At 42.1% G+C, this 27,657-nt stretch overlaps 1 protein-coding gene across 5 annotated transcripts in view; it reads right to left on the reverse strand.

Annotated features, from left to right (window-relative positions):
- Positions 1 to 27,657, reverse strand: part of lyst (lysosomal trafficking regulator) — a 67,643-nt gene that overhangs the window by 19,081 nt on the left and 20,905 nt on the right. For all 5 annotated transcript variants that reach the window (XM_078931532.1, XM_023963749.2, XM_078931531.1 and 2 more), the window contains 16 exons: positions 25,032 to 25,122; positions 21,034 to 23,131; positions 17,318 to 18,260; positions 17,087 to 17,248; positions 12,987 to 13,152; positions 11,199 to 11,410; positions 11,017 to 11,083; positions 10,642 to 10,751; positions 9,907 to 10,276; positions 9,659 to 9,815; positions 8,362 to 8,535; positions 8,118 to 8,275; positions 6,518 to 6,708; positions 5,928 to 6,173; positions 4,425 to 4,598; positions 3,832 to 3,981 (listed from right to left, as the gene is read on the reverse strand). In XM_078931532.1, the coding sequence (XP_078787658.1) occupies positions 3,832 to 3,981; positions 4,425 to 4,598; positions 5,928 to 6,173; positions 6,518 to 6,708; positions 8,118 to 8,275; positions 8,362 to 8,535; positions 9,659 to 9,815; positions 9,907 to 10,276; positions 10,642 to 10,751; positions 11,017 to 11,083; positions 11,199 to 11,410; positions 12,987 to 13,152; positions 17,087 to 17,248; positions 17,318 to 18,260; positions 21,034 to 23,131; positions 25,032 to 25,122 (5,469 nt within the window). The remainder of the gene's footprint in view (positions 1 to 3,831; positions 3,982 to 4,424; positions 4,599 to 5,927; positions 6,174 to 6,517; positions 6,709 to 8,117; positions 8,276 to 8,361; positions 8,536 to 9,658; positions 9,816 to 9,906; positions 10,277 to 10,641; positions 10,752 to 11,016; positions 11,084 to 11,198; positions 11,411 to 12,986; positions 13,153 to 17,086; positions 17,249 to 17,317; positions 18,261 to 21,033; positions 23,132 to 25,031; positions 25,123 to 27,657) is intronic.

Below are 27,657 nucleotides of genomic sequence, written 5' to 3' on the forward strand. Positions count from 1 at the left end.
GCAGATTGACTTCTTCTTAAGTACCAACCAAACTCCGGGGGTCTCTGCCTCTCTCCTCTGGGAATCCCTCAAGGCTTTTATTAGAGGGGAGATAATCTCTTATATTCACTATGAACAAAAATTGAGGCGTGACAAAATGAATAACTTGAGACAGCAAATATTACAGCTGGATGCTATGTATGCAGTCTCGCCTTCTCCAAATATTTATAAAGAGCGTCTCTCTCTTCAAGCTGAATTTGACACCCTTATGACATATCGTACTACTGAGCTAATGCTTCAGTCCAGTACCCAGTTTTTTGAACATGGAGATAAAGCAAGCAAACTTTTGGCACACCAAATTAGACAGGTCTCAGCCTCGCGGCAAATTTCAAAAATTCAGACCCCTTGCGGTGTTACTACAGAGCCCTCTCAGATTAACCAAACCTTTAAAGAATTTTATGAAACATTATACACGTCTGAAGCTACTCCATCAGATGGGGACCTTGACTATTTTTTTTCAACATTGAAAATTACTACCGTCGATCAGGAAGATGCCAATACTTTGGGCAGGACCATTTCATTGTCAGAAATTAGTACTGCAATTCTGTCTCTCCAAGCAGGTAAATGTCCAGGCCCTGATGGCTATCCTTCAGAGTTTTATAAGAAGTTCATAGATAAGTTAGCTCCGTTGTTATTAGACATGTATAATGAGGCATACTCTGAGGGGATGCTACCTCAGACACTTAACCAAGCCATTATTTCTCTGATTTTGAAGAAGGAAAAAGACCCCCTCTCTTGCTCCTCCTACCGACCCATAAGCCTGCTAAATGTGGACTTCAAAATCTTATCAAAAATTCTTTCCATCCGACTGGAAACAATCTTACCTAAAATCATCAACCCTGATCAGACTGGGTTTATCCGCAATAGACATTCTTTCTTCAACTTGAGGAGACTCTTTAATATAACGTATAATAACTCAAACAGCAACACACAGGAAGCCATAATATTGTTAGACGCTGAAAAGGCTTTTGATAGGGTAGAGTGGGCTTATCTATTTCATACAGTTAGGAGATTTGGTTTGGGAGATAACTTCTTATGCTGGATCAAACTTTTATATGCTAATCCATTGGCTGCCGTTAGAACCAATAGCACTCAGTCCACTTACTTTTCACTTCACCGTTCAACCAGACAGGGCTGTCCTCTAAGTCCACTTTTGTTTGCTCTAGCGATAGAACCCTTGGCTATTGCTATTCGCAATAACTTGAACATTAAAGGAGTGCATCGATATGGGGTGGAGGCAAAGGTCTCATTGTATGCAGATGACCTACTTCTCTATGTCTCTGACATCAACCGGTCAATACCTGTGATATTGAGTGTGCTATCTGATTTTAGGAAGCTATCAGGATATAAACTTAATTTGAGCAAAAGTGAAATTTTCCCCCTGGACCCGCGTATTAATGCATCTTCCCTGCAAAATTTCCCTTTTAAAGTGGCAAATGACAGCTTTTTACATCTTGGCGTTCAAGTGACAAAAAAACCACAAGACTTATTTGGAGCAAACTTTATCCCTCTTTTGTCAAAAACGAAAGAAGATTTTGAACGCTGGTCTTTGCTTAAGTTATCTTTAGTGGCACGCATTAATTGTGTCAAGATGAACATATTGCCTCGCTTTCTGTATCTGTTTCAGTGCTTACCTATTTTTTTGACTAGCTCCTTTTTCTCCCAAGTTGATTCTCTTGTGTCCGAATTTCTTTGGGATAAAAAAAATTCACGACTGTCAAAGCACTATTTACAGAGGCCCAAAGTGCTTGGAGGAATGGCCCTGCCTAATTTTAGGTATTACTATTGGGCATCCAACATAAGAATTTTTAAATATTGGTTACAATCCAGAGCTTCTCCCACCTTAGACTGGTTAACCATGGAGTTGAACTCGGTAAAGCCAGTGTCTCTCAATGCGCTGTTATATTCTCCTATACATTTCCCAGTAAGAGAACATTCTAAGAACTATATAGTTAAAACATCTCTTAAGATTCTGACTCAATTTAAGCGTTTTTTTGGATTACAAATCTACTCGCATAAAGCACCTTTAGCAGCTAATCCTTTCTTTACGCCATCTCTTGTTGACAACGTCTTCTTAAAATGGGCCGATCTTGGTTTACGGACCTTTAAAGATCTGTTCATTGATGATGTTTTTGCCTCTTTCCAACAATTATCAGAAAGATTCTCCCTCCCAAAGCAACATTTTTTCAGATATTTACAAGCCCGCAGTTTTGTTATTAGTACTTTTCCTTCATTTCCTAATTTATCTGAAACCTCGACCATGGATTCTTTGCTCTTGCCTTCTTCTTCTTTGAAAGGGTCCATTTCTCTTATTTACAATCAGATATCAGCTATCCGGTCGAAAACTCTGGACACTATAAAAGCTCTTTGGGAAGATGATCTAGGAGAAACTTTCTCTGACAGCGTATGGTCTCAGATTCTGATGAGAGTACACAAATCTTCAATATGCGCGAGGCACGGTCTTATGCAGTGCAAACTGGTCCATCGCGTTTATTTTACAAAATTCCGTTTATCTAAAATATTCCCTAATATTTCTCCAGCATGTGATAGATGCCACCAATGTCCAGGAAACCTTATTCATACGTTCTGGCTTTGCCCCAAGCTCCTGGGTTATTGGACTGAAGTTTTTTCAGTGATATCACGCGTTATTGAGAGGAACGTGAGCCCAAACCCTCTGAGTGCCTTATTTGGAATTTTTTCAGGGCCACCTTCCCTATCAAAATCTCAAAAGGACTCCCTCGCCTTTATGACTCTTCTTGCAAGGAGAGTAATTCTATTAAAGTGGAAATCACCACACTCCCCATCATCTTCGCAGTGGCTCAATGATGTTCTGTACTTCATCAAGTTGGAAAAGATAAGGATGACATTGAATGGGTTCTCTGATAAATTTGAACAAAGGTGGCGTCCATTATTCCAAACGACACAGCAAATACAATTCTACTCTTTTCCAGACTAAGTCACTTCTTCTGGGGGCTCCCTTTTATCTGATTCCATCTCATGGATTGGTTTACTTCTTGCTTATTTTAATTTACTCTTCTGAGAAATCTGGGCATGTGTTAAATTATAATTGTTGGAATCTATTATATTTTCTGAAGCTTTAATAGAGAGGGTTGGTGCGGTTTTGTGTTTCTCTTCTTATTTTTATTTTTCTCTTGATTTTTGGTGTTTTTGTTTTGTTTTTAGTTTTTTTATTTTATTTAACTTATATATAAAAAAAGAATATTGTGCAAAAGTACTTTTATTTCGACTGGTGTCTGTGAATTGATGGACATTTTGTACAATTTCTGCATAAAACAAATAAAGTTTGGAAAAAAAAAACAAAAAAACAAAGCAAACGTTTGCATGTATTCAAAAAAACCTACAAGATGTCACTGATTGAACTTTACAAGAATAGAAATGATCAATAAAAACAAGAAAAAAAAAGCAGATGTCACTTTTGCATAAGTGAAGTAACACTGTCTTGTTTGATCTGTCTTTTTTAAACTCTTTTCATTTGGCGTTTGAAATAAATGTTAAGAAAAATGTTTTTAATGTAAGAAAATTTCAAATGATCTGATATTTCTTAAAGCTGTTTTGTGAACCAATGAAATTAAAAAGGGACTTTTTGTTTAAATAATAGAAAATAAGGTACTTTATGTTTAGTAAAGAACATTTTTTAAGTTTTAATGTAAATGTGAAAACAGACTGTGACCTCGGTCTGTGCTGCATGGAAAATAATTCATTTAATAGAAAACCTCAGTTTCTAGAAACAGGGACGTTCAGAAGCCTCAGGTGAGACCCTCATTTGTTTACCTGAGCCTTGGCCCAGACCTTCCAGTCCAGCAGAATTTCTGACAGGAGCCTCAGGTCCTGCACCACGGCGACCGACTCGGCGTCCAATCGGAACTGACCGTCCTCCCCCAGGAGGAGGATGGGTCCGCTGCAGCATCCGTCAAGCAGCGTCTGTTGAATGTGGCAGAAAAGAGTTTTCTTTCTTTTTGCTTCTGTAGACGCCGACCGACTGCAACTCAACCAAAACTGGGGCGCTACTGAACATGTTCATCAACGCAGAGGTAGAAATAGGAAGAAAATCCTTTACATCACTGCAAAAGCTGATAACTCTGAGCAAAAAAAAAAGACATTTAAAGACAAGCAACCTCGTCTGTATTGATCAAAGTCTATAATTTGTGACCGGCTTCACTGCTACGATCATAAATCTGGAGTCTATATTTTTCTGGCTGCCTCACGACTCGCACAACAGTTTTACACACAGATGATTAAATAATATGCAACAGATAAAGAGACAAAGTTTCATATTTTCTTTTCTCTTTAGTTTCACTTCATGGATTATTTTCTACAAAAAAAAAAGAAAAGAAATGGAAGGAAAAGTTCAAAGTGGGACTCACCTTCAACATGTGATAACCGACGACGCATTTGGGCTTGATGAGGACCTGGTGGATCATGGCGTAACCATGGTAACAGTCCATTTCGTGGATGCGATGCTGGTTGGAGTTGCAGAGAGAGAGCAGCACTTGCAGCGCCAGAGCTTGGGTTTTCTCGCAGTCGCTCAGTTCCACCGTCTGGAGCCCGAATACGAGGCGAATAAAAGGAAAAAGACAGACGAGCTTCACTTCAGCTGAAGGCAACAACGGATGTGAGAAACGCATCAACAAAGATGGAAGCCGATGCGGCAGAGTCACACTGTCAGGGGTTTAACCCAAACACTAGGATAGTTATTGTTTTATAAAGTTGATTTTTCTAAATACACCAGAGTAAAAATGTCCTTCAGGCCATTCCATTTGCTCTCTAACATGTCAGAATGATGTAGGATTTTACGTATTTAAACTAAACAAACCGAATGTTATTAGACGTAAATAAATCTTCAAAGTAAAGTGTCGATGAAAGTTCTCAGTTTCAAAGTAAAACTATCAAGATTGAAGTTCGTTTGCTGAAATGAGTTCCGAAAAACTGATTTTGTTTCAAGTATAGTCGACAATTTGAATAAAAAATATAATTCATATTTAACAAAGAATATTACAAAAAAATCCTAATCAATGGTTTGACGTCATGTGACTGTCTGCTAGCATGGCGGAGAATACGTCAGTGAAATGTCCATCTAAAGTTTTAGGAGTGTTTTACTCTATACATAAAAAAAAAACACGTCAGTTTATGAAACTTGTTTTGTGTTGGAAATTCTTTTCTCTGTTTAGCTGAAAGGACTTTGAGTGTTTTTTCTAGTTGTTCCATTTCTACTGAGGTGTTGCTGCGTCGACAGTTACTGCCTTCCTGTCATCGATCTACTGGAACTGGAATCAGATCAACTCTGAGGAGGAAAAGCTGTGAAGAACATTTTCAGGATTTGTTGTTAAACGATTCAAAGCAACCGCGACTTTTATGTTTTGTTTCCTGCTGGAGTTAACCAGGAAGTTGACAGAAAAACTTCAGAGTGTGACATTGTTTAAAGTGATAAAAACCATTTCCCTCTTAAAAATCTTTAAGTTTTTAATCTGTATTGTTGATTCAGAACTTCTGTTCTAAATAAGGGTATAAATGAAGGTGATTAAATATACATAGACAAACATATAGAAACAATTCAACCAGAATATATCAAATAGTAAGAACTGTGGTTTGAACTGTAAATCATCGATCTTGAGCAAGAAACTAAATCGGATCACCACCTAAATAACGATCCTCAGCCCTACAAACTGAGCTGTCAGAGGACACCAGAGACACGATTGGACACCCGAACAAGACTCAGATGAGCCAATCTACCTTAACGATTGGACAATTTTTAAGTGAGGAGCTTTTAGACTCAGCGATTGCCAAAAATGTTTCGGCGCCTCAGTGTCCATTAACGCTGCAGGAGATGCAAAATTCTTTTAAAAACGTCAGGAGCTTCATGATCTCACCTGTGCAAAGAGGAAAACAAAGTTTCCCGTTCCACCGATTTTATGCAGGACGCTCTGGAGGCCTTGGGTTTCCACGGGAACCAGACCTCGGAGAACGCCGGGCTCCAAGGAGACACTCTGCACCTCTTTGGAGCTGAAGGGCCGCTGAGTGATGACCGTTTTGGCCTGACCTTTCAGCCTGATGACGGGCTCATAGATGGTATAGAGTCTGGGACTGCTGGGGGCGTACACCACTGCCAAGCTCTCCTGTGCAAAAAACATCCCACCTATAAGTTATATCATCATTCCAGCCTAAAATAAACGATAGTCTACAAAATAAAATGCTAAGCAGGACTTTTATCATTGAGGCTTCTGAATGGTAAAAAAGATGGAACTTACCTTTATTCAGCTAATACCAGTTTTTAATGACATTTTTAAATTAACACCATCTTTTTCATAGTTACAAACACAGATACAATATTTTAAAATACATCTGCTTACTGACAGATGGATAAATATTTATCATTTAACCTGTGATTTTACAGCAAACAATAAAAAGATCTCCATCCAGAGAAATTCTGTTGTGTGTTCTGGTGTCGGAACAGACTTACCACCAACAATCCTGCATCAAAGTCTCTGTTCTTCATGAGAATCTCTTGCATTTGGTCACACTTCAGACTCTCCTGGGAAACAAACTTGGAGAAGGACCCTCTTGGTTTGCCGTACTTACACGGCATGATGGAGGTAAGGTCGGGTCCACTGGAGTACAGGTAAAAGGCCTCCTCAGGTCCTATTCTTGACCCTGAAACGCATGAAAGGACAATGTAAGAAAAGCAGACGTGAAAAACAGGAAGCAGGTCTGCTGCTGGTTCCAAAAATCCATCCAAGGAGCAAATAAATGAGCTTTTTTTTGCTAATCCCAACTCAAAACTCTACATTTTAAGTGATATTTATTGATGTATTTATTATTTATTTCAATATACGGTAAAAACATTTTCTATACAAAGATTTTCTTTGAAGTCGAAGAGCCTCATTCGGTTGCCTCACTGGCTTTTTTCTCCCCAAAGAAACCTTTGAGTTTTTTACGTTTTTTTTCTTCTTTAGATTAGCTTTTTAGCTTTAGGCTAGTGATTTAGCAATCTGAGCAGCTGCCTAAAGTCACGTGACGCGTCAAGACCAACAGATGTGGTGAACAGAATCCAGTAGTTTTCCAAAACAAATATACCTTCATAGCAGAACATAAACAAAACGGAAATAACCCAAGTTAGTGTACCGGTGTGCACTTTTTTTTCTGTCTGTGGCCCGGTACCAAATGGCCCATAGACTGGTACCGGTCCTCAGCTCGGGGATGGGAGCCACTGCTTTAGACCACAAATGGTTACTTTAAAAAAAACTTTCCTTAAAAGAGTTTGGAAAATTCCTGCCTCTGAGTCTATAGAAAGCTTCATTATTTAGCTTCATTAGAAAAGCTTAGAAATTCAGTCAGCAATGCACGTTTAGGTCAAACAAGCATTAGCATTAGCCGTCCTATGGGAAATTCCATTATACGTTAGCATCAAGCTAGCTGACTTGTCTTTACGGCTGATGTGCGTTGGGTCACCGGGAGAGGAAGGAAATCGATCTTTACTTTTAGGTTTGGATTATTGATCTTTTAAGCTCGGATCAGTTCAGATCGATTAATCGATTTTATCAACCCAAACCTATATATTCAGTCATGAATTTGCCACCTGCAGATCTGACAAGGGAGGCTAGACGGATGGGGAGGGTGAGGGGCGTGTAACAGCGGCTCAGCCAAGGAGGGAGGGTCAAAAAGGTAATTGGTGGGGCTAAAGGCTTGGGCAAGTACCACCTGCGGGCCATACAACACATCCTGTAGCTTTAATTGTATTTGCTTTTCTAAATTCCAGCATTCTTTCTTTTCCACACATTAAAAGGAAAACCTTCCGCTGAATTCCAACAGCAGCGGGGAGGCTGAGCTTGTCTAAACTCATCTTCTGCCGTTTGCAGGTTCAACTCGCAGAGATTTAAGCCATTCAAAACCGATTAGAGGCAACAAGAGCAGCATTCAGTAGACCTCCTGATAGAAAGCTAAGAATCCCCAGCATGTCAGGCGTCACGGCTCGGTTTGCTGTGCTCCTAAATGACACACGCATCACCAATCATCCATGTAAACAACAGGAAAAACAACAAAAAGCTGGAGTGGAAGCTTACCATTGAAGAGGAGCACAGTGCCCATATTCCAATGCCCCCCCTGCTTGAGCACCTCCTCTGATGACGCGCAGTGTCCCAACATGCAGTAGGTTTTGTTGCTGTCGGACGATAAGCTGGACTTTCTGGGCAGGGTGTAATCCAAAGAAACCTCACATTTCCTTCAGACAGGGAGAGATTTTTTAAAGTCAACCTTTTTTCTTCTTTCTCACTTCAAACAACGTGTCCTTCAGTTTGGTTTTCTCACCTGATGCCGCACACCCACACGCTCACGCTGCCGTGGAGGCTTTTTTTGCCCTCTGGCTGCTGGCTGTACGTCAGGCCGAGGTGCTGCCACGGACCCCGTCTCAGCAAACCCTCAGCAGACTCCGTCTGCACCAGCAGCCCCGCTTTTGTTTCATCGTTTGGGTCTATACACATCCTGTGAAAAAAAGGACACATCACCAGGACCAAACTTTAAACCTTTTGAACTCACACCGATAGCTAAAGATGTCCCAATAAGATTTTTTTTGGTCCCAGCCATTTGATTTTGAGGATCTGCCAACATCAAGTCCAGAGGGTAAAAAAGTATAGAGTAGCAAAGTTAAATGATAATAATTCATGTAAGAAAGTTTATGACTGTAGCTTTAGGGTTTATTCAGACTGGAATAATCACTAAACCTTGTGTTTGCTCTGTATTCAGACTGCCTTCAAGCAGCCTTTCTTGTTTCGAAGCAAAGCTTGTAAACAAAACCACATGACTGAAGATCTCTTCACTCATTAGCCTGGAATTAAGAGGGCGGGGCAAAGCAACTAGAGACAGACATGATGGAAATCCTGAGCTTTGCCGTCCTTCCAACGTCATATTTCACCGACACATTATAAACGTCTGTATCAACGTCAGGAACATTTTACTGCTACTTTGGTCCGATGGAGGCACCAAGCTGCAGACTGACAAGAAGACAGCTAAGGAGGTCCGCTGAGAAATATTTATGACGTATAGATTGTGGGGAAAACAGTCAGAACCGATGTGTGTCCTGTTAAAAGATGTTCTAATGAGTCTGTACTCATCCCACCACATTTCAATGAGTTGCTGTGTCACATCGTTGTGGTGTTTTGGCGTTGTTTCTGTTAACTACTGGCCGACTGGGTCAGTTGTTCCGCTCCGAGGACGGATTGTATTCAGACTTGAGGAATCTCAGAGTGAACCGAAGCTCAGTCCGTTTGGAAACGAACTGAGACCACCTCCAAAGACGGGTCAGAGAGCGGTTCCTGGTCCCGGACTAGGGTCCGCTTGGTTGTACTCAGGCTGAAAATTTGTTCTGGATTATCGGGGGAACCGAATTCCGGTTCACTTTAGCTGAACCACATGTGTCTTACTATTACGGTGTATCAGAACTATTTTTGATCAGATGTGATTATCATTAAAAAAAACCTTAAAAGTGAAAAAAAACAACACTTTGTTGGCCACTAACCCTTACATATAAGTATGTGCTCGAGCCTGATTTCTCATCACGTGATTGGATTAGGACATCCCTACTGACGTGCATTCTCCTTTTACTCGCCTGAATATGAGAGACCCTGTGGAGAAGTCTGCCCACACTTGGAGCATCAAAGCCTTGGAGCCCATAGACAGAATGTGAATGAGGCCTTCCTCTGCTGTTCTTGCCCCAGCATGAGGTGAGGAACCGCGTGCCTCGGCTACTGGAGGATTACTTTTATCTAAAAGGAAAAAAAAGAAGAAGAGAGAATGTCGAGTTTCTCCCATGTTTGGGATAACTAAACTGTATTTGTAGGTTGAAATGAAACCAACCTTTGTCTCTGTCCGCTTCCTTCTGCTCCTGCTCCCGCAGCCTCAACCAAATTGAGGCACTGAACCCGCTGGCCATGTGGGGCCAGCAGTTTTGCCCCACGAGGGGCAGGTGGAGAGGAGCGACGAGCCAGGGAGAAGGGTGGAGGTGGGTCGATCGGTGCTCAGATTCTCCCTCTCTGCGACCAGGAGACAGTTTGCCCTTCCAGAGCGAACCCACGCTTTTGCCCCCAGTGGTGCAGTTTTGCCTGGAGCAGGGGGACGACCCCCCGGGCACAGACGAGCCAAGGATCACCGGAAAGGTCAGGAAGTGAAGAGGTTCCATATTCATGTTGGCCTCAATGATTTTTAAAACACCTTTCAGCAGAATGTCCTAGAGAATTAAAAAGCAATTAGAAAATGTGCATCTGATGGATAAAATAGAAATAAAATAATGAAGATGAAGTAAATAAAGCCCCTGAGGCTCCAACCTATCACTTCCTGACAGTTTTTTGGAACTAAAAGTAAACTTCTGTTCCTCATGTTGGAGCATCACATCTGTTCTGGTGTTAAATAAATAAAGAAGGTCCCCCCAGAGGATCAAGCGGGTGTCGATGTATTTCAGACCAGAGATGGGGGGGGGGAGCACAAAAAGAGGAAGTGCGTTCTTGTTCCGTTTTCAAACGCAGACGCTGCACACAAGCGTCTGAGTAAGCAAACGGTGCACGGGCCACTTGACAGATAAGCTTCACGATTTACAGTGGGTGGGGTCTTTTCCAGGAAGAGGCGGATCAGCAGTGCCAGTTCCTCTGACGTGATGCGCTCCGTCACCATGGCGACCAGCAGCTCCATCAACACGGTCTGGCAATCTGAACGGAGACCAGGGGCAGATTCTTACAAACATATTTTCGTCAGGTCTTTTTTTTTTTAACAGCATCAATTTAAAAAAGATAAATACAAATAAAAAAGCCATAAATAGACAATTAAAACGCAAATAAATATGGAAAAATTAAGCAAATGTAATGAATGCAGTTTCCTCATGAATTACAGAAACACATGTTTAGGCCAAGTTTAAATGTTAGGAAACATAAATAAAACAAAAGTAAACAAAAATAAAGCAGAGAAATTACTGACCGGCGTGGGCGGGGTTTGTTTCACTCAGGATGTCGTGAAAGCCGCTCAGGATGGTTTTGACTCCTCCCTGGAAGGGAGCAGACAGAGGAACCCCCTAAATGAGTGCCGCACGGGCGAGTAATAAAGTATAACAAGCACAGGAAGCGATAAGAGAAGCACAACACAGAGCGGCTTTGACTGACCTGATCATAGAGCAAGGCAGCGTTTTGGGGGTTGGCATGAACCGCACTCAGCAGGCTGTGAAATACGTGACCCAGAACCTTCGGGTCCGGGGAGCCCGAGGCCAGGAGCTGCAGCTCCACGGTGCAGATTTCAGGAAACAGCAGCACGCCACTCCCAGGCCCGTCTAGAGGCGCCGCAAACTCCTGAAGAGCTGCCGACTCCACCTTTCCTCCTAGAGCCGCAGTCAGGGAGACGGACACAAAAAAAAAACACCAGTCAGAAAAAATGCAGACAGACGGCTGGTGTTCCCTCCTGAAGTCCCTGACGCAGCTCGAGAAAATGGATAGGCTTGTGATCTCCCCCCTCAGAGCAGCATGGGAGTCCCCCCCATGATTTACAGGACCAGCAGGCTCTCTTATGGCCTCCTTCTATTAATGAAGCTGCTTCCTTCGCTGCCAGTGCCGACAATCCAGACATGCTTGTGCTTGATTCTAAAACTAAAAGACAAACGGTTGGTTTTTCTGTAAAGTCCTACTTTGATCCTCTTTTGATCTATTTTCAAAGTGTTTCCAGAGGAATTTTAACAATGATTATGCCTTTTTTTAGCCACAATCTAAAAAAAAACTGTGTGTTTTTGTAGTACATAGTTTCTGCAGAGTGGCAGGAGTTCATTAAAAATTCACCTCTGTTGGCACAGACCAACCCCGCCCCTCTTCCCCTTCCCATTGCTGAGAGCTCTCCGTTTACGCACTCTCCCACTAGCTTATTGGCAAAATTGAAGCTATCCAGCTGTAGTGTTCCGATCTTTTTGTCTGCTCCTGATTTACAACTAATTGAATAAACAAATGCTCAGAAATGCAAATTTAAGATCAATTTTCTTTACCCGTGTCCTCCATTATCAGAAAAATGCTGCAATTACATGTTAAAACCCCCAAAAGCACAAGTTTAATTGGAGTCCTTAAATCAAGCAACTAAACAGTTTTCCTGATTTTCTTTTTAAAAAAAGCCTAAATAAAACATCAAACTACTGGAAACTAAGATACAACAAAGTAGATGCACAGAATTCATCAGAAAACATAATCAAACACACAAATTTAACTGTCAGCCCCAAATTTAGAAATACTCTAAATTTAGTTACCATTAATAAATTACACCCTTAAATTGATTTTAATTTAGCATTTTAGAACTGAGCCTTAGTAGCAGTGACTGAAGGAAACAACAGGGGGCTTATTACACTTACTTTAAAGGAAATAGTTATTTTACACAAGTAAAAAAGAAAAAAAAGAAAAGAGCCGTCCTAATATTTGAACGTTTTTCCACAAAGTGGAAGTTTTCATCTGATTGGGACTTGAAGTCACAAGATCCAGCTTATGCGGCAGCAACCAGCAGTTGTAACGTGTGAAACAATGAGCCTATTCTGAGGGGATTCAAGTCAAAACAGAGGAATCAGGCCACATCCTTAACCTACGAGAGCGGAGAGGACAGACGATATCTGCTGTGTCATCCCTACGCAGTAAAACCTATTGCCAAATGTCCTCTTCGTTCCACTAAATGAGGATGTCCTCGTTTGATAAAACCAGAAGAAAACGGTGAAAAGTGTGAGAAAGCGATGCGGGTTTAGAGGCCGGGACCAGCACATGACCCCATAATCCATCAGGATCCGTTCGCCGACACTTACCAATGATCCAGGGAACAGAGGGCTTGGAAACGGCATTCTCAAAACTAACCGCTGGAGGTTTTAATTTGCACCTTTGCAGGTGAAGCATGCTGTGAAAAAAAAGGTGATGAGGTGGCGAGCGTGGACCTACCCTCTTCCTGCTTGGCCATGTCCTCAGGGTTGCTCTCGCTGTCGGCGTCGTAGCCTTCCTCCTCCCCCGGGAGCTTGACGTTGTAGCTCTGCACCTCATCCACCTCCTCAGACAGATCGCCCGCCGGGGCCGCCCCTTCCACCCCTTCCGCCAGCACCTGGAGCTTCTGGCAGGAGATGACAGGAGGAGAAGGATACAAGTCCTGAACTGGAGTTCAAACTGCAACAAACCCAGATCTCGCGTTGCAAAAAGATAGAAAGATAAAACTAATTTAGCAATAGCTTACCTAATGTTGTTAAGGGAGAAAAAAGGCTCTTACCAAGAATGTTTCTACGCTCAGATATTCAGCATGACAGGCTGCGGTCTTTCTGCTAATGTAGTGGATGAAGGAAGGGGGAAAATGTACGAGATTTTGGTCATAAGACAAACATCAGCTGACTCACACGGTGCTCACAGCCCAGTTCCTGGTGCTGTACACTCATCATATTTTACCCCCCCCCAACATCAACCCTGACCTCCACTTTTAAACAGCCCTGTGGCTTAAAGGAGGCCTAAAAAAAACAGACAAGCCGCCGTTCATTTGCGCTCGCTATGAAGTGCAGAACTGAGAATCGTCTAATTCTTTAGATAAACTCTGCAGTGGAGGACAAATGTTGGAGCGTCGTGGCACACGTGCGAGATGGCGTGCAGAAGGAAAAGCCCGTCAGACACTTCCAGCATCATTTGATGCATATTTTATTTTTCTTTTGCAAAGATTTAGCTATTTTCCTGTATAAATTGATCAAAATCTACTTTGTTTTTGATAACATTTAATTTTTAAAGGTCTCCAAATTACTTTTCCCTCCCTCGTCTCTCTTTCAGTAAACTTCGTTTTTTTTAATCAAATCAAACTTTATTTATAAAGCCCTTTTCATACAACAGTAACAAAAATGATAATAAAAAATAATAAATAATAATAAAAGAAATGAAGAAAACTTGAAAAATAATAGAAATAAAGTGTTCAGACTAACTTTAAATGACAGATATTTACAATAAACAGGTTGTGTACTGACAACACACAGGTAGAGGAGAAGCTGTCCAGTTCACACCAACCAGATTAAACACAGTTTTTAAACCAAACCCTAATGTCCAATCCTTTCTCTTAAAGTTCACTTGGTGAAACATTTAGCCTTCTTTAAAATTTATCTAGTATTTCAAAGGTTTTCTTCAATTTTAAAGTGTTATTTTGCTGTTTATTTATTATTTATTCTGTTGTTTTTTTTAACTTAATTTATATTTTATTTTTTAGGGATGTAAAGGAAACAGACGCATATCTCTAAATCAGTATAGCACTGGGAGGGACAGTCTCATGAGTCAAAAACCACAGATGATGCTGGTAAAAAAGGTATAAAACCAATCGGGCAGTGAATAATCAATCTCTCTCAAATCAGTTTCTTTTTCCGTCTCTGCCGTCTTTTCCTTTTTATGCGCGTGTGACGTAAACCAAAACGATGTCCAATCACAAACTGGCTTCTACTCCAACTGGCTGAAGGTGAACCCCATCGACGGTTGTGTGCGGTGTTCACTAAACATATGACAAACGCTTTTTATGCACTGCCCTTGTTTCACACAGTGAATTAAAACGAGTCACTTCTCTTAGCCAAATTTTTTGTTTTTGTTTTGTTTATTAGAGTGATTAAATATAAATAATAATAATAAATATCTAGATTGTATGTAGTCTTTTCTTTATCGATTCGTGGACCACATAAGGAAATGTGCATCCAATCACGTGACAGGAAAAGAGACACAATCCTATCATTTTTCTTTTGCTCATCTGTTCAGCACTATTCTCTCTTGTGTGAAGTCCTTAATAAATATAGATGCATTGGAGGTACATTTCATAAATATGGAATGATTTCTAGATTTTTCTAGACTTTAATGCAGATAAATAAACACAACAACCAACTTCTGATCTCTTCTGTTCTTTCATACAACCTGAGTTGACTTTTAGACTTAATCTTACTGACAAACATTGACCTACAACAACCCATTTGTTTCTAATAAAATAAAAAGATGTGTATTTTATCACTAACCATGTGGACCACAGAATCCACTTCATGTCATCATGGGTTAAAAATGCTCAGTCTGGTGGGACACACACACTCTGGTGTGTGTGTGTGTGTGTGATTTCCTAAAACAACTGCAGCTGAAGCTCACATCGTAACCATATTTGGTTCTATGAGCAAAGACTGAGCCAGCAGTGGCCTCACGTTGGAGGAGAAGTGTTTGAATTTTCACAGAACATATAGGATTTGATTTCTGGAACAAAATAATGAAATCAACCAACTTTATTGAAAACATAGAAAGATTACTAGAACTGAGCGAAACAAAGCAGCATCAGACGTGTGAGTGTTTACCAAGCCGCTTTACTAGGTCTTTGCTGTAAACTGTGTTCACTTACCACAGTTGCTTGGCAACCTGCTGCAAGCTGCACTGATGCACAAAAGCACCCTGTTGACAGTAGCACCTCAGACACAATAGATGATGAGTTAATTGCACTGAATCTCGTGAAAGGAAATGCTTTTTTTTTTTTTGGAATCGCACGTGCTCATTTTCGTAGCTGTGCGATGTTTCTCGCCTGAAGTTCTCACCTTCCAAACACCTTCAGCGTCCCGCTGAAAGGCGGCTGGTGATGACGAGCTCGAAAAATAGCATTGAGGGGGGAAAAAAAGAGCTACTAAAAGAAATCTGTTTAAATCTCTGTTTAGCCAAAAACTGCAGAAAGAAAGTCAAAAAGGAAGAAAGTTGAATGTTTCAAATTGAACACAATTAAACATTTACTTGTTCTCCTTTACTTTTATATTTAACAAACAACAACTCCCTCATTAAATACATTTTCTGGATCTACTATCATACTGTGGTAACTGAAGACAGATTACCTGCAGGTGAGAAAATGAAAAGCAGCTCCTAAAGGTGGAATTGAATCTTTCAACCTTTGAGGGCTGAAAAGATAAAAAGTGATTCTTCCTCCACAGTTTTAGTAAGATCAATGTGCACAAAAGAAAAAGATTTATATATTGTTTTTAAAGGCTGAACCTGAAACATTGAGGAAAATGTGTATTTCATAAACGTTTATGCTGCAAAGAAGCTCAGCACACCCCTAAAACAAATATGAGCTGTAAAGACAGCATGTGATAGAACTCCACTCCAGGTACCTGAAAGGTAAACATTGCAAAACTTTCATCACTTCTTACCTGCAAGGAGAATAAAATCTACAACTTTCTGAGTGTGAAATGAAAGATCTAATCTAATTTACTACTTCAAAGAATAGACTGAAAATTAAAATGATTTTTAATTAGGATGTTTTCTAAACCCCTTGATGAAATCCACAAAAAATATCTAAATTTTAATGACATAAGTAGTACAAATTATGATTCATTGTGTGATTTGGAATGTTTTTAGCTCACAACAATGTTGGTTTAAGATTCAGAGAAAAGCACCTTATTTAACCCAGTGTCTCAAATATGATCCACACAATTTTAACATAGTTTGACTAAATTATAGAGAATTAATTATAAACTAACTGTACATTCTTTGAATCGAGAAAGTAATCATTTAAATAAAAGCATTAATCCACCCCATGATATTTTAAAGATTAGCTAAACTTTTCCGGCTGAATGTGTTTTTTATGATTTTCACGGAAGCAGCCATTATGAAATGAGCAGGAAAAGCACTTCTACTACCCCCAGTGGAAAAATGATGAACTGCAGGACAAAAAACAAGACTGGTTTCTAGGGAAAGCTTGGATCCTGCTAATGAGATGAGAGTTTCAGAAATTCACCAATCAAATATGATACGACAGGTTATATAGGTTTAAAAGTCTGGCACAGTTCCTATTACTGGATGGAAGGGCTAATCTATGAAATTATATTTAAGTAAAACTACTAGAGTATATTAAATTACAAAGAATGTAAATGACATTAAAGTGTATTTTTGAAAAAGGTAAACCTCAGCTTGTAAAGATTTCTGTACCGATAAATATGTGGGTTTCTTTAAAGGGAGAAACATGGTACTTTTCTAAAAACAGCAGAGGCTTCAGCAGGTTCCTCAGCAGGACTCACCCTGTCTGGTTTCTCCTCAGGAGGATCCGGAGAGAACGACACCTCTGCCAAGGCGACTCTCAGCAACGAGTCGAACAGGGGCACGGCGAGGTCAGAGTTCACCACACCTGAGCGAGACAGCTGGTCTCTCACCTCAAACAAAGTGTCCTCCACGGACTGGAGCTGTGGAAGTGGAACATGGGATGTCATGCTTTGAGAGAAGCAAGGTGCGGACTTGTCTGTTTGACAAACCTGATAAGAAAGCTCAGGCTCCATTCTCTGGAAGGCTGAGTTGGCACTGTGAAGACATATAGCCAGCAAGGCCTCCAGGAGGCGGATGCTTTGCAGCTGCCACTCTTCTTCCAACCTTTTTCCTGAATCTTTGGCCTTTCCTTCCGCTGAACTGGAGCCGTTGGTGTCCGGTGAATCCCGGCAGGTGTCCTCCGGTTCCTGGGACGTGACCGGAGCTGCAGACTCGGGGCTGCCTTTGGCTTTGCCATCCCTTTTCCTCTTTGCTTTCCCGTCTTTGGTCTTAGCAGAGAGTTTCTGGATGACCATGGCCATGAGGCGCAAGCACACATCGAGTCCGCCGAGCCTGAAGAACTGCTGTTGAAACAGAGGGCTGGCCATGTAAATCCAGCGGCACACAGACCAAACATCTGCAGCGCGGCGCAGCTGCTCTTTGGAGGGTAATGCTACACTGTCCGGCGACAGATAAGGCAGACGCCCGCCCAGAGGTTCGCTCGCCGTGCTGTCGTAACCTGAAGTGTCCTCGGAGTCGTTGGCCGAGTCGCGGTCCGAGTCGGCCTCTTTGCTGACACAGAGGAAGGCCACGCACAGAAAGAGGTTAATGACATGGAGGTGAGTCTCTGTGCGGCCGTGCACAGATCCCCGACCCTGTCCGCTGCGGGTCTTGTGCCGTGGACACGCCTCCTTCAGACCTTCGTAGAATTTGCTAAGACTCTGCGGACCCTCACCGACTCCTCTGGCCCCCAGTTCTTCAGCGAGGCCAAGGACGGCCTCCCTCTCCTCAGCACTGTCCATCTCCTGAAGATTCCCATCGGCCTGCTGCCGCCCCACACCGATAATGAGCGTTTCAAACACTTTCAAAGCCAAAGAACGTGTTTGGTCCAGGTACACCAGTTCTGTCACCTGGTTGAGTCCATTACAGCTAATAAAAAGCCCTCTGATGACCCTGTAAGAAACAAATGACACGTAAAAAGTTAACACTTCATGCAAAGAAGTCCTTCAGAGGAGGAGATGAGTATTTGATGCCTATCTGATTTTGTAGGTCTTCCCACTTAAAAAGAAAAATACACCCTGTCATCCTAATGGTTGGTGAATGTGAACAGATAGTAAAATCATAAAAAAAGAATTAAAGAATTTACATAAGTGTATTTGAATCCCCTCACCAGACAGACTCAGTACTTTGTTGTAAACCTTTACTAGCAGCACAGAGGTCAGATGTTTCCTGTAGTTGGTGAGCAGCTTTCTGCACATATCAGGAGGATTTCTGCTCCTCTCTTCTTCACAAATGACTTCTAAATCATTCAGATTTGGCGGCTGTCGCTTAGAAAATCTGAGCTTCAGCTCTCTCTACAGGTTGTCTATACCGGTGGTCCCCCACCTTTGTAACGCCACGGACCACTATGACAGCAGACAAAGTTTTTACGGACCGGTCTTTAAGATGTGGCGAATAATTGTTTTAACAACGCTCCGATGAACAAGGAACAGAGACGTTACAAGGTGAACTCGGAGCTTTTATTTTGACACGCATGACATTGTGCATCGCACAGGCGTCATCATCTTCCCTCCTTCCCACACTCATGGTGTCTATTAAATGTAGCTTTCTTTTTTCTGGAAGTGGAAGGCTCCTCTTCTGTCTCCTGGCTGGGCCTTTTCCCCTTGGCAAAGAAACTTTCCAAAGACGTTTGTTTTTTATTCATTTTGCTAACTCCTGGGTTTCATTTTAGCGGTAACCTATCACGTGACTGAGAAGAGCGCCTTGGCCTGCGTTTATGGTGACATAGGCGGATGGAACAGAGAATCTGGAAGTTTTTCAAAGTAAAACATCTTTCAGATTCCGAAATAAATAAAACGGAAGTAATGTAAGCTATTTATTCTTTCTGTGCGGCCCGGTACCAAACGACCCATGGACCGGTACCGGCCGAGGACCGGTACCGGTCCGTGGGTGTTCTGTAGGACTGAGGTCCAGAGACTGGATGGACCGCTCCAAGACCTTGATCTGCTTCTTCTCCAGTCGTTCCTTGGTTGTTTGTTTTGGGTCATTCTCCTGTTGGAAGGCCCATCCAGCTTCCATTTAAAGCCTCCTGGTGGAGGAAAGGAGGTTGGATTGAGGGTCATGTTGTTGTATTTTGGCCCAATTGCACCAACAGTTCTCCCCTAAACCCCCAGCTTTTTGCTGATGGTTTTGGGTCAAATATTTGTACCCTAACCCTAAAATGCAATTAAATGTATTTAGATTCTTAAAGGTGAATTTCCTGATTTTCTGTCTCTCACTGTTCAAATGAACTGAACATCAGGATGACAGACTGTCAGTTTCTTTTTTTAAGTTGAAAAACCTACAAATCCAGCAAGGGGTCAAATACGTATTTACTACACTATATATGTATATATATAAACAGTCTTGATGCACTCGATTGACATGACACATCCAGCAGATGGAGCTGTCTATTTGCCCCTAATGAGGCTGAGCAGAGAAGTGAAGGTGGCTTCTGCATTAAGTGATGAACCGAGCAGATCTCTCATTATTTTCATGCTCAACTTAGCACAAAGTGAATATTTGGCTGCGGGGGCCGATTTATTTTGGTAACATATACATCCACATCGTTGAACTAACAGTGCAGCCATATTCTGCAGGCTGATAGCTGGAATTTAATTAAAAATATAAACTACAGTTGTATAATACATACAAACATAACAAATATAACCTGCTCTTCAGAGTTTCTACTAAAACCTAGTTTCACTTTCCAGCTCAACACAATAAATGACACTTTACTAATAACCGTCCTGCAGAACGATGATCCTTTTTTTGTCTCTAATTAAGGTCGGAATAATTGGTGGCTCCATTTTTTGGTTAATCCTGTCTGAGACAGAAACAGAAACATAAAATAGAGGAGGTATTTTTGGGCAATCAGTATTAGTCTGATGGAAAAGTCTGCTTTTAAACCTGGTTCCAGCAAAAAAGACAGTTTTCTATTTTCCAAATCTATGTTATAAAGTTTAAAAAATGGCAAAACTCATGAAAGAGTTAAGCAGTCAGTAACCCACCATATCCCTTTCCTACGTCACAAAGCTGTGATCAATTATTGATTAGCATCAATTAGCAATGGCCTCAAGAAAAAAGATCTGATAACAAACAAGCAGATTAAGTTTCTTGTAAAGCTGACAGAGAGCTTTGCTGGAAAAACAACAATAATGTTGGAAAATAAACAAAACAGTTAAGAATTTATGTTTAAAGTCACAAACTAGATATGGGCTGTCTGTGGGTGAAAAACTGTGAATAAGTTATCCATTATCCTTACAAATACTTCACGATACACTTACCCCAGGCACACGAATGGTATGTTCCATTGTTGAGCTGAGCTCAAGCCAGAAAAACAAAGACATACATGGATTTATTTGCCTGCAAGTGAATTGAGGAGCTTGTGGCCTGCGGACTATAGCACCTCCAAGCTTTTTTCATCTGCTCCTGATTCACAACGATTTGAGTGAATGAATACTTCAGAGATGCAATTTTAAGCGTAAATGTCTATATGTTTTGTTTATTTATGAGAATAAATGCCACAAGAACATGCTAAAACCAGGATTTTTATCAAAGATGCCGTCGCTCTTCTCTACAACCCTCCATGGGCCCAGTTAACCCAAAAACCTGCAGCCCCTGTACGAGTTAACTCCCCACACTGGTGCACATGACTGAGGCTAGAACTGGTAGCACAGCTGCTCACCTGGACTTTAAAAGTGATGGTAGAGTCTGCAGGTAGACGAGGAGAACCTCCACAGACAGGCACTGTGTGTGGTAGCTGCAGACCTGACTGCAGACGGTGGAGACCCCCAGCTGTTGGGCATGGTGGACCAGTTCGACCCCTCTCTGCAGGACGGGGTTAAAGATGTGTGTGTAGAGCTGCCACTGCACCACAGCATTGCCACGCAGCGTCAGGTGGCACACGTGGCTAGCGATCTGCTGACTCAGCTGCCTGTCTTCACCAAAGACCAGTTCTTGGTAGGCCTCCAGTGCGTCCCATTTCCAGAACATGTCCTCAGCTCCCCCTCCACTGGGGAGAATCCCTTGGGAGCGGTAGCAGAGATTGGTGGAAAGGGTTGAAGGTTCTCCGTGTTGAAGTGTCTCCTCCAGGCCCGGCAGCTGGCTGCTGTCCAGAGTGCAGATGTTGCAGGACGCCAGTTTGGCTTTCTCTGAGGGTTGCCCCCCACCCAGTTGGTCCAAAATGAGTCTGCTCAGCACACTTAAAACATGAGATTGGTAACTACGCAGACCTGGAGCTTGAAAAGCATGGAGCAGGGGCCCTATTACTGAGCGGGGGTCCATGCAACAGCAGATTCCAACAGCCTGCACACCAGCCAATACCTGCAGCACAGCTGGACCAGTGGGGGACAGGTGCTTCAAAAGCCGCAGACACTGGTGGGCGCAGGCGGCCAGACAGCAGCAGCGCTCGGGGTACCGAACCGCATTGCCCTCGGTTCCATCCGTGTTTCCTCCATCGTCCTCGAAGGGATTTCGACCGGCAGCCTGCTTGAAAGCAGACACTGGCAACCCGGACAGATCCCTGTGGTGATGCAGGAAGTGGGAATATTCACAGCGGCGGTGGCGGCGACGAGCGCAAACAGACTGATGCAGCTGCTCTGACTTTGCCTTCTTCACAGCGCTCATGATCTTGAAGACTTCTGCGATGAGACCTCGTAATCGCTCCGAAGCCTCTACTCCTATTTCCGAATCTCTGACCGTCCCAAGTCCCTCCAGTCGCAGCGCTGTAGCCTCAACCAGCTCGAGGCCACGGTGCTGAACAAACTCATGGATGAGCTCAAGGGCCTGGCTGAAAAAGAAGGGGTTGGGTGTGGAGGCCTGGAGGCACCCCAGCAGCACCTGCAGTACTGCTTCCAACAGCTCTGGAAGCAGCAGCGCTCGGTGTCGATAACGGGAGAAGGAGAAGTCCTCCTGGACCTCCTGCAGAGTCTTTTTGGGCCGTGGAGCAAACGGGTTACTTTGCCTGTCCAAGCAGCTACGGATTTTAAGCGTGGCTCGCAGCAGATCCGTCAAGCTCCGCCTCAGACTGTCTGGAAGTTTGTCGTTCTGACACACGTCAACCGACATCAGGTGCAAAATGGTGCGTAGCAGCATCCTCTGAACCAGTGCAATTGGCTCCTCCGTCCAGCCTCCAGCAAGCTCCTCCGCCCCTGTTCCGCCTCCTCCTGGACCACAGCAATCTCCAAACTCTGTCAGGATCTCTGTGAGCGCAGGTACGACGCTGACGGCCAAGCCGGGATTGTGGTTGATGCTCATGTCAAACTTGCAGACTTTCTCCAGAAGGGAAAGCAACACGTGGCAAAGATCAAAGGGGGAGTTCTCCATGCGGTTGAAGATTGATATTGCAGCAGGGTCCGTAAGGGTTTCATGGTCAAGGGTTTGGCCCCCGGGGGCTCTGGGATGGGGGTACGGTGCGCTCATGGTGCCCGTGCTGTTGCACAGAGTGGGAGTGGACTGTGAGGCCTCTGATGGATGATGCCGACAGCTTACCTGGACAGGGGAGACATGCGACCTGCGGCTCCGGGCGCCGCCTGAGCCTGGAACAGCTCTGTCCTCTGAGTTGGCTTCAGAGTCTGAGGTAGAGACCTGGGACTTGCGAGCATCTTTAACAGAGTATCTCTGTGCCGTCCGACGTGATCTGCGTGACTTCCAAGTGCCACTGCCGGCACGCGGCTGCTTCCCAGAGTTCTGCTCGTCTGTCGCAGTCTTCGGTCCGGTCCTGAGAGGAACGGCCTTCACCTCCCGGCTGAGGAATACCTCTATTAGGGACGGCAGGTTGAAGTCTGTCAACACAGGAAATGTCCTGTCAAATTTAAATGTACCGGAACTACACACTTAAATCTAAGAAGTGACAATAAAAATACCATAAATGTTAAATCAAAGCAAAAGCTAAAGAAACCTTTTGTATTCACAGTGGTCTCTCGTTTATGGTGAAATCCATAAATTAACTTTCTTTATTACAATAATTCTAGATGTTTTGTAAAACCCCTCACTGCACAGTTTTCTTTCTGGTTTAAACTCTCCATGTTCAAACCTTTACAGAAATATAAGTCCAGTATAATAGAATGAAAACAAAAAATCGGATTACATTCAAAGATTTATGTACGTTTTGGCAAACTGAACGAATTCGTACGAGAGACATGATACAGAGGAGGTTGTTTGACAGCGGTCTACAGCATTGGTCTCCACTGCTAAAGTCAGATCGTATTTTCATGGACCGGCCTGTCCGATGCTGAAGGGGCCGTGTCATTTATTTATTTTCATCTTCAGTTTTTATAAATGTTTGAGGGTAAAGTTTATCTTCATTCTCTGTAAAATATCTGCAGCTGTTTTAAACTTTACTCGTTCACTTGAGTTCCCTTTATGTAGGGAACCATTAAAATGGCATCTAGATTGTCCCTTAACCCATAACTGTCAAGGGGAAAGTTTTAAAAAAATCAGATGCCAACATTTAGGCCTCGTCCAACTTTTAAGGAACAATGGATTAATACAAGTAATAAAAAAACTGGTATAGCTGATTATTGTTACGGTCTGTAGGAACAATTGTAACCATAATGTTTGGAGTAAAGACTCCTGGTTTGTGTCTGTTAAATGCAGCTTTCTTTTATTTTGAAGTCAAAGCCTCTTCTTTTGCTTCCTGTCTGTCTGGCTCTTTGGTGCCAAAAGAAACTTTCCAAATGTAGTCGAGCACAAAAGTATTTAGACAGCCACAATTGTGCAAGTTCTTCCACTTAAAATGATGAGAGAGGCTAGTGTAAGAAAAAGACATTGTCTGATTTTATAAGGTGGATGACTAAATACTATTTTTGTCCCACTGTATGTTTATTTTTGGTCAACTTCGATTTAGCGGTTGCGCAGCCACTTTAAGAAAGTAGTGAATGGATTTTTGACACGTGATCGAGCGACTTTACATACGTCAAGAATGAGTCTGATGTGGTGAAGAGAATCCATTAGTTTTTCAAAATAAAACTTCCTTCAGATTCAGATTTGAAATAAAACGGGAAAAATGTAAGTGTCGTTTTCTTTTCTCTCTTTCTGGCCCGAGGGTTGAAGATCGCACGCAAAATGTGAACATTTTTTAAACAAAAGGTGAACTGCAGTTCTAAATAATCCATTGGTGCATGAAGACGGCTTAGCAGCACGTTAGCAGCTTAAGTTTCAACCAGTGAGCCAAATTAATTAAAAGAAAAATGTGTAGGGTCCATGTTAGGGGATATCAGCAGCTCCACACCAAACGCCGCAGTCATTCTGAGGTCACATGACTCTACCGTCGTCTCTTGCTGTAGCGGTCGGATGAAAATTGCATAATCCATCACATAACCAGTGTAACTTAATCTCCACTATAGGGGACGTGACAATATCAGCTAATGTGTAGTAACAATAGGCATAAAAATATGTCAAATATGTCAGAATCGATATGCATACAGACATTCCTCAACATGAACTGTGCTAATTGATTTATGGCCCTCTGCGTGATGCCACCGATGAACCAGTGGAGGCAAGATAATCCAAGAACAAAACAACTTCAAGCTCCAAACATCAGGACCGTGACATTTTCTCCACCCGAACCCATGAAAAGAAACTGAAATGTTGAACTAAAAAATGAGAAAAGGCCCCCACAAGGGGCAATTAGTCCGAATTCAAATATTTCTTTTGAATGGGTAGTAGAAGATCATCACCAACCTGGAGCTTTCTCCTCCTGCACAGGAATCTTCCACACCAGTGGGAGCAAAGACAGCAGCAGAGTGAGCAGCTCCTCCCGACAAGTCAGCTCCTGGCAGGACAAAAACAAAACCAGTCACACGGAGGAGAGCCTCCCTTCGCCGGCGACTTTAGTCACACTCCGATGTCACATGAAGACCCACTCCCACCGAGTCACACTCTTCTGCTTCACAACGCTTCGCTTGCAGACGCTCAAGATTCCTATTATAAAGACGCGTCATCCGGCTTAAGAAAAAACAAATGTTCACGTGATTTCAGTCGATAAGAAAGTGGGGCCTGGAGTAGATGTAGCAGCTACGTGACGGTCTCTTCTGAGAGATGCAGGATCTCATGCGAGTCCTCCACATTCCTACCTGTTGTGTTAATTAAATCTTTTTTTTTTTACGCCCAGCATAAACAGCATGTCCCCTACATTTATAATGCAAAGAATTATTCCAAAACTGGAATTGTTTTAAAGCTTGAAGAGTAAATTTCCCTTTTTGACATTTATACAAAAGACGGTAGAAATAAACGTTTTTGTTTTTTATTATCAAGAAAACCTATTTTAGTTGTTCATGATCTTTAATGGTTTGAAAAAACACTGTTTAAAAAAAAACATGAAAGAATTTAAAGATTATCAGTTGAAAACTCAGCGTAATGTAGGTATATATATAAAAAAATGTCCTAAACCATAAAGCCATTTACCTTCAAAAGAAAACCTTTAGGTGTCGTTGATCAGATTCAGATGAAGTTATATAAAAAATATTGACTATCAGACATGCATTTTTTGCACATTTCATGCATCATCATCATCATGAACAAAACTTTGTGCCATTAAAACAAACGAAGCTCCTGTAAAGCCGTCACCACAGACGGGTAGATTACAGTAAAAAGCTGAAGTCTGTGTCTATCATCACTAATACACAACACATGAGTGAGTTCTCAGTGTGGGCGTTTTAAAGAAAAGTGATCCATCCTTAGAACTTTCATTTACAGCAGAAATGATTTACACTTTAAACTCAGATTATGGGAAGAAATTGCGTTTAGGAATTTGGGCTTTTGTCCAGGGGGTTCCCAAAGGCTGGCACACCCTTCTAAAACACAATGGGTGAACGACGGTTAGCATTGTGGGGCTGCACGGTGGAACAGTGGTCAGCGCTGTGGCCGCGCAGCCATAAGGTTTGAATCCCGATGAACCCTTTCTGTGTGGAGTTTGCGTGTTCTCCTGGTGCATGTGTGGGTTTTCTCCCACAGTCCAAAAACATGCTTCATAGGTCCACTGTTAGCACCAAGTTGACCCTAGGTGTGTGAAGTGAGTGTGTGGCCCTGCAACAGACTGGTGACGGACGGACGGACGGACGGACGGACGGATGGACGGATGGACGGATGGATGGAGTGTGTGGTTACAACAATGTCTCTGGGTGTCCTACACCTTCAGTAGCTGGATAGGCTCCAGCATCCCAGTGACCCCAAACCGGAATGAAGCCGGCTCAGAATATTGGTGGATTTTAAATGACCCACCGTGTTTTTTTTTTAACAGTGTTTGTCTGTATTTTTTAGTTGTATGTATGTTTGTCACACCTCACACTAGGTCCACATAATAAATCGCAGTTACGCATATCGCAAAAGACGGCGAAAATTGCAATAAATGATAACCTTAAATGTGCTAAAACAATCTTATGGCAGCTTGAAGTATTTAACGAACCAAATAAATCGATTGATGCTTTTGACCAATCAGATGGATGGACGCCTTCACGTTGTTGACCAATCAGCTGGAGCTCTTTTATGTTAGATGTTCGCCTCCTATGTAGACGAGGGTCATTTAACGTGTATTATAACTTATGTCGACTCTGATTTAAAGTGTTGCAGTGAAATGGAGATGATGTTTTTGCTTTTTTTTTGCTATTTTTTCATGTATTACAAGTTATATTGTCATCGCAATATTCATCATTGATATCGCAAACCGCGAGTTTTCTTCATATCGTGTAGCCTTACTTAACACACTAATCAGACTTGAATATTTCAGGGACACAAAGACCTGAATTTGTTTTTCCTGAATAAAACATATGTATTCGTAACATCCATGCAACTAATTAGAAATCATGACATATGTGAACATATTCTACAGGTTTTCCACTGTTACATACCACAATATACTAAAACCAGAAATAAACATGTAATCTCTTTAAGAAAAAAACAGCAGCAAAAAAATGTATTTTCACTGCAATAAAGTTGCTTTTTGAGCTAAAAATGGAGCAAAAATAAAACAACGAGGACAGTTAGCTCCGCACTCTTTCCTGAGGGAAAGTGCATTTCCGTTATGTTTACACGTCATTGAGAACAAATGAGACAAACTTTAATCCAACAGTAGAAAAGTTTTTCCCCGGTTGAGTTTTGAGAGTAGCAGGATCAGCCATCTTGACAAAAATCTTTTTCAATGGACTTAAGAGTCTCGGATTGTAATTAAAGGGTTGTTTTGATTTGAGGCAAAACCAACGCAAACAGCTAAAGCTGAGGAAAAGGATTGAAACGCATGAATTAGCTTCTATGCTAAATGTTGATGTTATGACTGAGCATGAAATCAGTGAAAGGAAAATGATGATACGTC

Source organism: Oryzias latipes, chromosome 15, assembly GCF_053564925.1.
Source record: "Oryzias latipes strain Hd-rR chromosome 15, Olatipes_Hd-rR_3.1".
In the NCBI taxonomy this organism is placed as follows: Eukaryota; Metazoa; Chordata; class Actinopteri; order Beloniformes; family Adrianichthyidae; genus Oryzias; species Oryzias latipes.